General features: G+C 43.6%; 1 protein-coding gene across 1 annotated transcript; it reads right to left on the bottom strand.

The window, feature by feature from the left end:
- Positions 1–384: 384 nt before the first annotated feature.
- LOC309328410 (vomeronasal type-2 receptor 26-like) lies at positions 385–8,293 on the bottom strand (the record flags this gene model as incomplete). Its single annotated transcript, XM_081838409.1, has 5 exons — positions 385–1,405; positions 2,591–2,717; positions 5,886–6,113; positions 6,643–7,527; positions 8,036–8,293. The coding sequence occupies 5 exons, from the start codon at positions 8,291–8,293 to the stop codon at positions 504–506; spliced, it is 2,400 nt and encodes a 799-aa protein (XP_081694535.1). The 3' UTR covers positions 385–503.
- Positions 8,294–11,377: the final 3,084 nt, after the last annotated feature.

Below are 11,377 nucleotides of genomic sequence, written 5' to 3'. Positions count from 1 at the left end.
TCACCTAACTGCCAGCTGGAGAGAATTTTAGGAGAGTGTGTTGTGAGTGAGCTGAGCAGAAAGCAGGCTGAGAAGCTGGAGAGGCAGAGACATGCTTGGTCTGTGCTGGATCCTGTTGTTGTCACCCGTCTATCTTGGGAGACAATGTAGATTTGGGCGGATTTCCATCCAATTTTGTCTCCAGTCCTGCTCACCACTGATGAGTGGCCCCCATGAAGGAGAGGAAATGAGGGAATATGGCCCTCCTCCATTGTGCTTTCAAGTTAGCTTATGAAGGTTAGCTGACAATAAACTGAATAATACCAAATTTGAGAGGGCACCATTGGCTCCCTTGGTCTGCCTTAGATTGCTAAAAAGTGAAAACTTCTGGTACCAGATGACTGCCTAATAGGGGCTCTAGTCTGGGGCACCTTCTCTTGGTGCTGTGCCTAACTACAGTGTTTTTTCATCATGCTTCTTTCTGTGTGAGGACATGACAAGAGACAGGTGGCACTTCAGGACATTTATTTATTTCTCTTTATTATCTGTTCTTTGTTGTTCAGCTCAGGCCTCATCATAATGACAAAACATTTGGGGAAAAAGATACAGCTCAGCAATCCAGCCCCAGAGGCCAAAATGGAGAAGATCTCTACTGCCACCATGTATTTCCCCTTAGTGCTCAGGTAGGTTGGAACGAAGGATACCCAAACACTGCAGAAAACCAACATGCTGAAGGTGATAAACTTGGCTTCATTGAAAGCATCTGGAAGCTTTCTGGCTAGGAAAGCCAAAGTGAAGCTGATGACAGCTAGCAAACCCATAAAGGCCAGTAGACAGTAGAAGAAGGTGGCATAGCCTTCATTACATTCCACTATGACCTCACCTGCCAATGAGTGCATGTCAAAATCTGGGAAGGGGGGAGCCGATCCCAGCCATGCTGTTGAAATGCCAACTTGAACAAGGGAACAACAAAGAACAACGGAGGTTGCTAGTCTTTTCCCCACCCATTTGCTCATCCTGGAACCTGGTTTAGTGGCCAAGAAGGCCAGAAGCACTGTCATGGTTTTGGCCAAGACAGATGAAACAGCCACAGAGAAGGTGATGCTGAATGATGTTTGCCTGAGCATGCAAGTCACTTTCCCAGGTTGGCCAATGAACAGCAGCGGACAGAGGAAACAGAGCAGGAGGGAGACAAGGAGAGTGTAGCTGAGGCTCCGGTTATTGGCTTTGACAATGGGTGTGTCCCGGTGTTTAATAAAAGTTCCCAACACTAAGGAAGTTAGCAAGGAAAAAGAGATGGCAAACAAAGCCACGCTGATCCCTAAAGGTTCTTCGTAAGAGAGGAAACTTACAACCTTAGGGATGCATCGATTTTGAGCCTCGTTTGGATGCTGATCTTCAGAGCACTGGAAACAAGAGTCCGTGTCTGAGAAAAGGAGGAGTTGAAAAGTCTCAGTGACAATTCATATATTTACATATTTGTAGAGGAGACCAGGGACTTCCCTGGTTGTTACAAGCATAGCTGTAGGGTGACTGGGATAGGGTGGGAATTCCTGCCTTCCTGCTAACTTGATAGATACCTTGTTAAATCCAGCAGGATAACCCATGCCAGAAGAACTATCCAATTGCCAGTGGTGTGCTTACATTGGTTGATTTGTAAAATCCATATAGAAAGAAACCTCATAGTGGTTTACATGAAATATAATCAGGATGAGGAGGAATCAAGTCATATTAAAATACAACAACAATAAAATAAAACTTCTTAAATGAAAACAGAAAGCCAATATTTGCCTTAGATTTTAAAAAAGTTTGAAAAGAAGGAATCTGACTCCACAAAAGCCTATGTAAGCATATACACTTTCAAAGAGGCATTTAAAGCTGGTTACTGTAGCTGCCTCTCAAACCACTCAGGGGAGGGTACAAGGGTGTTGCCACCAAGCAGAGCTGGCCCAGCCATTAGGCAGGGTGAGGCTGCTGCATTTGGTGGTAGAAGACCCCCAGGTGGCACTTCTATGGGTGTCCCACTTGCCTCGCTGCCTTTGCTAGCAGCGGAAAAACGCCACCACCATTGGTGTCGATTTTGGGCCAGATTGCATCCATTTGGGGTGAGATCTCACACAAACCGGTGCTGCTTGAAAGGGCACACAGCAGCAGAGAGCGGGCAGTGTTGGCAGCACTTCCCACTTCACCTCTAATGGCAAAAGAGGACACTATGCCCCAACCACCAAGTGACAATCAGCTGCTTGTGGAATAGCCAGCATGGTTTCCTTGGAAGATCTTAAGGCTGAACTCCGTCTGACTGGCCCTTTAGGTGTTGCTGGACTACAACACCCATCACCCCTGGCCATTGGCTGTGCTGGCTAGGCCAGATGGGAGTTGGAGTCCAGGAGGATCTGGAGAGCCACAGGTTCCCCATCCCTGCCTTACCACATGTCTTCTCACGATGATGATTCTGATTTGACAGGTGGGAATTCTGAGGTTGAGGAACAGTGGCTCTCTCTATCCAGAGGTGAGATCTGAGTGCCTGTTCAAAGTTCAACTCTCATTTCTCCGGACATCTTTGGTTCTCACTTTTCATTTGCTTGAGAATACCGTGCTCTTTGTCACTTACCCTCCAGAGCTGAAATCTTCCCTTCTTGGCATGGAGAACAGGTGTAGCAGCAAGATGGTGCACCCTCCTTTGTGATCTTCTGATAACCAGGTTGGCAGCAGTCATTGCACAATGAGACGGGGGGCACCTGTCCATAAACGACAGAAGACTGGGGGAAATGGTATTTTGTTTTCACCAGCTGGTGTTTATTGTTGTTGGGTTTTTTTAAAAAAACATTTTTATTAAAGATTTCTTGGTTTATAAAAGTATATGCAGTTTCTCTTTTTTCAAGTTACATTTTTTACAGATCAGTTTCATTTGCTGAGACATTAGTGGTACATTAGGAAGAAAAGGGGGAAAGGGGTGGAGTGGGGAATGGTGGGTGGGGTGGGGTGGCAATGCTTCTATTCTACTTAGTGTATGTGTGGGGTTTTGTGTGAGTGTCGCTTCTGTGGGTCCTTTTTGCTATTCGCTTGTATTCCTTTGGTGGTTAGAGAGGTTAAGCAAGTGAATTGCTGCTATTAAATGATGGCATTTTATCTTTTCTGGTTGGCAGGTCAAATGGTTATTTCCCCACTCCTAGCAGGGCAAATGGGACAGGGTGACTGTCCATCTGTCAATCAAATGTGGGTGCGAGTTAGGATTCCAGGTGGAAAAATCGAAGCTAGAAACGGAACTGTTAGAGCCTAAAACTAAGGTACTTTCAAGAATGTATAACTTGCTGTTAAAATGGAATACACAAGATGAAACGGTTAAATCAGCTATGGTAAAGTGGGCACAGGATATTGGATATAACATTATGTTTGAGGACTGGGAGAGGTTGTGGACTACGGGGCTGAATTTTACTGCATGTAATGCTTTGAAAGAAAATGTTATGAAAATGATATATAGATGGTATATGACCCCAGTCAAACCTGCAAAAATGTACCGCTTGTCTGACAACAAATGTTGGAAATGTAAAGAAAACGAAGGAACATTCTTTCACCTCTGGTGGACTTGTCCTAAAGTGAAGGCTTTCTGGGAAATGATATATAATGAGCTGAAAAAGGTATTTAAGTATACCTTTCCTAAGAAACCAGAGGCCTTCCTTCTGGGCATTGTCGGCCAGAAGGTGTTAAAGAAGGACCGAACATTCTTTTTGTACGCAACAACAGCAGCAAGGATACTTGTCACCAAGCATTGGAAAGCTCAAGATCTACCCACACTGGAAGAATGGCAGATGCAACTGATAGACTATATGGAACTGGCCGAGATGACTGGCAGAATCCGAGACCTGGGAGAAGAGACGGTGGAGGAAGATTGGAAGAAATTCAAGACTTATTTACAAAAATATTGTAAACTGTATGAATGTTAAGAAGGATACCAGAGTATAAACAACTTGGCACCATTAAGCTAGATGAAGTGAAATATGAAGAGAAGCTAAAGTTAAGAAAAGGCAAAGTTTGGGAAATTTTAGGTTATATTTTAATTTTTAAGATTTGAATTTAAGTCACCTAAATTAGATTGAATTTAAGTCACCTAAATTGGAAAACCAGATAATAAGAATAGAAAAAAGGGGATAAATTTGCTGGATAGAAATTTATTGTCAGGAACGCAGGAGCGGGAGGTGTGAGGAAGTCCAAGAAGTTAAGAAAAATATGTTAAGAGATGTGTTATATTCTACTGTTCGTTTGGTATTGTAACTAAGATAAAAATTATTAATAAATATTATAAAAAAAAAATCAAATGTGGGTGCGACTGTCCATCTGTCAATCATCTAACATCATAGCTGTCAGGGGTTCAGGGAGAGAGGCGCAGATGAGGGAGGAGACAGAGAGCGAGGGGGAAGGATTGCAGGGTGACGAGGAAGAGGACGACAATGACCCAAGATTGTCCATGAGTCCGTCCAGTGAATCGGAGGAGCCCCTCCGGTCAAGCCAAGGGAGCCCCTCTGGTCAAGCCAAGGGGAGCTAGAGGGGGAAGCAGTCTGGAGCGGGGGAACGAAGGGGGAACCCCCAGTGGGAGTTGGAGATCGGGACCGGCTGCTCCGCCGGAACGGAGTGAAGGGGGTAGAGTGACCAGTGTGTCAGAAGGAGCAGAACAGGAAACTGTCGAAGGGAAGGTCAGGAGCAACGTACGCGCGCCAAGTTCAAAATGGGAGGCGCGCGGAAGTGAAGAGAGTCCTGGGGAGGAGCCTGGTCCCAAAGCCCGAAGGAGGGGGGAGGAGGCGCCAGAGGATTCAGCCTCTGGGGAGTCCCGAAGGGAGAGAACACAGGGGGTCAGAAAGACCCTGCGGAAAAGGAAAGAGAGGAAGAGGTGGACCAGTACAAGCCTCTTAAACTGGTGTAGAGGCGGGACTGACTCAGAGGGGACTTCAGCGGTCTAAGCGTAACAGACGTAGAGTCACGGAGCTCGGATGCGAAGCTAAGAATGTTCTTCAATAAAAGCTTTTGTACATAAGCCGGACTGGGCTTTGGTCTCTTGTGAGCTGGGACCACGGGTGACTCTGACAATAGCGATATCAGATGCTGATGCTGCTTATCGGGACTATGAAGTACAACACAGGGATGTTTGAAACCCTTTTGCAAACAGCCTCACTCTGCTCCTTTAAACCTCCTAATTATTCTTTCTAATCCTTATTGATGCTTTTGAATTATGGTGCTGGAGGAGACTCTTGAGAGTCCCATGGGCTGCAAGAAGATCAAACCTATCCATTCTTAAGAAAATCAGCCCTGAGTGCTCACTGGAAGGACAGATTGTGAAGCTGAGGCTCCAATACTTTGGCCACCTCATGAGAAGAGAAGACTTCCTGGAAAAGACCCTGATGTTGGGAAAGATGGAGGGCACAAGGAGAAGGGGATGACAGAGGATGAGATGGTTGGACAGTGTTCTCGAAGCTACCAGCATGAGTTTGACCAAACTGTGGGAGGGAGTGGAAGACAGGAGTGCCTGGCGTGCTCTGGTCCATGGGGTCACAAAGAGTCGGACACTACTAAATGACTAAACAACAGCAACAATCCTTATTACCTTGTAGTTCTCTTCATGATCATCACTGCTAGTTGCCACCACAACATTCTGTCCTACTTAATTTCAAAAAAACCAAAAAACAAAAACAAAAAACCAACAAAAAATATTTACCTGGCAAAGCATGAATAAATGCTTCATTTCACTCACTTTAAAACTGTTGTCCACCCATTTTACGCTGTAATTCTCTACTCATTGACCTGAGAATGAGCCCCATTGAACTTGGACTTAAATCTGAATAGATTCATAGATTGTGCTGCTGGTGGATAACCTTTATTTTCATATTAGAGAGGGAGTGTAGCTATTGTCTTACTTTGGTGAATTCTCCATGCCACTGGATTTTTTCCTCATCAATGGTGAACACTTTCTCTGGAGGAGCCTGAGGATCCAGACGTCCTACTTTGACCCTGACATAGGATTGATTTGGGAAAGTGATCAAGTTGGTAACATCAAAACCAGCTTCTAATTCTCCACGTTCATTAAATCTAATTTCATCTCCAGCACTGTTGTTGAATGAGATCCTCTGAAGAAATGAGTGGAGCTTCGCATGAGAGAATTGAAGAACCTTTTAAGTCTTGGAATACAATCAATGATATATTTCCCCCCAGATAATTTTGTAACAAGGCATGCTAGTCATAGGGATGGGGAATTCAGTTTCATTTGGATTTTAATGCGAACCTCCCTAAATCACACTTCCTAAAATAACATGTGATTCAAAAAAACAGCTTTTCTTCTAAATTTGCTCTTCCTTGAATTTTGCAATGCGGTTAATCCCATAATGTGTGTACATTAGGGGAAAGTATGTGCAAAAATGAATATATTTGTGTACATTACATACAGAATGCATTCTGTCAGGGGAAATCATTCACAAAAAAAGGGGGAGATGCATGCTATAATGCTGATGAACTTTCATGAAGACTTTTTTATTATTGCAAACTGATGGTGAATGGAACCTAAGACTGGAAAAATGTGCATCTGAGAAAAGGTGAAATTGATGGATTCTCCCATCCCTAAGCTGAACATTTCACACCAAACCACATGACATTCAGGGACACTGGGGGACACATTACCTTCCAGGGTTCCATATTTAGATGTGTCAGGCTACCTTCATATTTCATTGCTCTGTGACTGGATCTAGAGCTGTACATACTATGTATGGCACGTGCCAAGGCATAGACTGCATTGTAGATACTGTAGCTGTGGCCAGTCATGCTCATTTCAAAATAAGGTGCAGGGAGGCTCTCCAGCCTCTCTTCTCCGGTACATGTGTCAGTGATGTTTGGTGACGCAGAGGAGTTTGAAACAGAGCAAATAAATGCTTGTTCCCATAAATCCTTGATAAAACCATCTCCGTATGCATAATAAGGGTTTGCACCCTGAACAAATTCTTGGAAGCCTTGAACTTCCATAGAGTGAATTGTGAAGGAGATTGAACCATGGAACATTTGCACATCAAGAAACCTTTGGAAAGGACTAAATGTGAAATCGATTTGGGCTGTTGTAATCCACACCTTTCCTGCAGAATACATCTCTACAGAATCAGGAAGTATTAGAGGAATAAACTCCATTGTCAACCACACAATAGTTGCCACTCCCTGCATGGTTGTAGATTCTCCATATACAACAATAGCATTGGCTTTGCTTTTCATGAAAAGTGGGGTATTATTAAAAATGTGCTCGAAAATTTTTTGTATGCTGGCCATCCTCATATACTTTTTAATTCTTTCTGTGAAGGCCAGACAGATTCTTAAATGGGAAAGAACTGGTTCCAAAGCATCCAAAAAATGTTCTCCACTGTCATCATCTATAGTGATGAGACCTACCCATCTCCACCCAAAATGCAAAAGTAGGTGGGCAATTCCCTGATATTGAAGTGCTTCATTGGGAGCCATGAGGTAAAAGGAAGGAAAATGAGTTTCGCCACTCACTCCTGGTTCAAATGAGCCATATGACAGCTGGGCAGGGAGGGAAGGGGAGAGGGCAGAAATTTCAGAGGTGAAATAGAAGAAGCACCTCATCACATATTATACTTTTGATTATTTATTTATTCTTATTACTCTATTTTTTAAATAGAGCCACAAAATGACGTGGAGGCTCTATTTTGGTGATGCCAAAATGGCTGCATTCACACACAGGAAGGAGATAGTAGCAGGCTTGGATAGACTCTGTCAGGAGCGCGTGCAGAAGCCAGGCCCTGTGACTGGTAGGGCTTTGCAGGACTGGGGCCTTCCTGAGTTTGGCCTGGAAGGCATGGCTGCACAGGTGAGGCTTGACAGAAGAGACCCCCTTTATAAAGAGACATATGCTCAAAGCTCCATTTTGTACCTCTCTGCAAATATCTCATTTTTTCTCAAACCCCACCCAGCATTATTCTTCCTCCTGCTTCTAATTAATGAGCATGCTACCAGAAAGAAAAGGGAAGGGTATGAGATCAGAGGAAATCCCCACAGCCGAATGCCCTACCTGGGGGATCTTGTAAAGGCTCAAGACCTTTGCCATGTGTGCGGTCGTAGCAGAGCTAAGTCCTCCGATGACGGCCACAAGCTTTTTCCGGATGCCACAGTTATAGTTCGGGAAGAACTGGAGTGAATTGCAGAGCAGGTCCAACGTGGCCCGGTAGGTCATCCTTGCAATGGAATTGCTGTCATAGATGTGGAATCCAAGAGTGACATTAAGCAAGATGATGGGATTTTCATTGATCTCTTCTACAGCAAAAACCATGGCCAGGATGTGCTGGTAGAACTTTGTCACCACTCTATAAATAAAGCCACACAATAATTCACCATGGTACCACAGAAATGGTTCGTTGTGCCTCTAAGACACCCTTTGCCAGCCTGATGCCCTCTGGATTTTTTGCACTACAGCTCCCATCAGCCTCACATAGTATGGTCAGTGGACAAGGATGGTGGCAGTTGAGGTCTGGAGGGCACCAGGTTGGGGAAGGGTGTTGTAAGAGATTCAGATGCCTGAACCTAAGGAGGTGATGAAATGTAGGAGCATCGTTGAAAATGAGGAAAAGGGACAATGGTCATCTCCTGCTCAGTTATGCCCATATAGTTGCATAGTGTGTGCTGTACAGTGTGCTTTTGTGCAGTAAGAAATTACAAATATTATTTATAGTGGAGTTTGCTTAAAAAAATAATAATCCCTGCCTCCTTCTCCTTCTTTTGAGATTTGCCAAGGATGTACCCCTAAATGGGAAGAATCCCAAAACATGTGTTACATTCAAAAAGTCCACTCCCTAACATCTCCAGTCTTAACAGCATTGCAATTTTCTGTTATCGTAAGGCACCTTGAATATCTGCTGTTGGGCAGAAATATGACACTTTCTACTGACTAAATAATAAAAGGAGTGGTTACTGATTTTCCAAGCATTTTTTTTAAAAACCCCAACTGGAAATGGGATAGCCCCAACCTACTGGAACTAGCCTGCTTTGTGGGCAGGGGGAGAAAAAATAAAAATATGAATTCCTCAAAACGTTCCCCAAAGAGCAATCAGTGTAATCCTTAAGGAAAGCTTTTATAAGTTATTGTTCTTAACACCATCAAGTCATGACCTTATATAGCGAGTGAAGCCTATAGGAGGTGCAAAGAAGCAAATGCCAGGTTGTAGCATATTCTGGATGTATCCTAAAATCAGAATTATTATTTTTTTTTGGGGGGGGAGAGATACAATAACTGACATTAAAGTAACAACAAGTTCTATCTTACCAATGGACCCTCTAACTTTGTTATTTGTATATGATAAAGATCTTGCACTAATAGAGGATTAGGTACAGTGGTACCTCGAGTTAAGAACTTAATTCGTACTGGAGGTCCGTTCTTAACCTGAAACTGTTCTTAACCTGAAGCACCACTTTAGCTAATGGGGCCTCCCACTGCCGCTGCGTGATTTCTGTTCTCATCCTGAAGCAAAGTTCTTAACCCGAGGTACTATTTCTGGGTTAGCGGAGTCTGTAACCTGAAGTGTCTATAACCCAAGATACCACTGTATTGTCACAATAAGCTTCAGCATAACGTAAACCTTTTGCATCACTCAGAACTTCAAAGTGCTCTATTTGATTTTGGTATTTAGGTGGCAGCAGAGGTGAGGCAGGTTGGGGAAATGCTCGTCCTCTCCAAACACACACACACACACACACACACACACACACACACACACACACACACGGAACTTGCCCTCCCACTCGCCTTCCTCTATTGCTGGGCTCCTGTTATTAACATATACTTTCTTTCAGAAATCTTAATTTTTTTTGGGGGGGGGGGACCTCACACACCTAGAAATATACTGTACTTTTCCATGTAAAAGATGAGGTTTTTTTTTTTTACTGTAAAATAATGTTTAAAAAACGGGGCTCGTCTTATACACGGATAGTGTTTGAGGGGGATGTGTAATTGGTTGCAGCCGTGAGCAGGAGCTTGTCAGCGGTGATTTTTTTGGTGATTGGTGGCAGTGTCAAGTGCTGCTTTTTATTGGCTGGTGCTGTGGAAATTGGGCGGGTGATTGGTTGCTGCAGCAAGGGTTGCTTAGGACTGGCTGCCTCTTTGGCAAGTGGACGTGCGATTGCCGTCTGCTGTTTGTGAGCGGGTAGGCGCACGTTGGCTTCAGTGTTTTTCATTTGGGTTAGTGATTTTCGGCATCCCCCCCTCCCAAAAAAAGCTCAACAACTCTGGGCCACCCCCCTATTTTATTAAATTTGTGTCCCCCAAAATAGGGGGCGTCTTATACACGGGGGCGAATGGAAAAATACAGTACTTTCCTGGTCCCACCACTGATTTGGTATGGAAACCTGTTCTTTGATTTCAGTCCTGAATATCTGTTTTCTTCTCTTATGACACTTGTTAATTTATTCATGTTTTTCTTTATTCTATGTCCTTATTTTTTAAATAATAATAATAATAATAATAATAATAATAATAATAATAATAAAGAAGAAGAAGAAGAAGAATCCTTACAATGGAAATTTAACCCAGTCTTTAGAAGGGTGTTCCTTGAAGGACACGTTGGGCAAAATGTAAACTGTGTGAGAGGCAATCCCACCGATGAGGATTTTGCCAGGTTGGTACCACTCCGATGGGACATGAATGGGATTGTTTCCAGCGCACTTCACAGAGTTTCCTTTGTGCACCATCTGAGAGAGCAGCAGCAGCAACAGCAACAACAGCAACATCGTAGAACCTCAGCTTCCTGGTGGTAAAGGCTCCTGTAAAATGTGTCTCAGGACAGCATCACCCTGGGTTGAAATTACATGGCGCGGAGGACAGCTGATTCTGCCAATACATGTATTAAAGTGGCATGTATGTTCTTTACTTTGAGCATCAACTGGAGAACAGAAGCACACATTGGATACTAATCTAGTGACACTTATCTGAAGCATGACCTGTCCTACTTAAAGGAGAAACTCCCCAGTTCAGACAGACAGACAGCTCTGCCAAATTTAATCCCTGGAACCATAGCCCCAAGTGACACTGTTGGGGGTTTATATAACAATTTCAGACAATTTTTTATGTGCTGTAAGCCAGATGGATGGGATATAAATAATAAAATTGTTTCTTGCTTTTTTTTCTTTTTCTTTTAGAGACGTCTGGGGCTTTGTCCAGGCAAATAAATGACAATGATTTGGATAATTATAGGGGTGGTAATAGCTAACCCTGATGGCTATGTTTCACTTCCACTGTCAGGCCCCATCGTCACTATGTACGTAAAGTGGTATCATATCACTTTAAACAGTCACGGCTTCCCCCCAAAGAGTCCTGGGACTTGTAGTTTGCTAAGGGTGCTGAGAGTTGTTAGGAGATTCCTGT

This window comes from Podarcis erhardii (genome assembly GCF_964252035.2).
Source record: "Podarcis erhardii genome assembly, chromosome: 13".
Classification (NCBI taxonomy): domain Eukaryota; kingdom Metazoa; phylum Chordata; class Lepidosauria; order Squamata; family Lacertidae; genus Podarcis; species Podarcis erhardii.
Note: the sequence above shows the minus strand (reverse complement) of the source record. Positions and strands in the feature narration are given on the sequence as shown.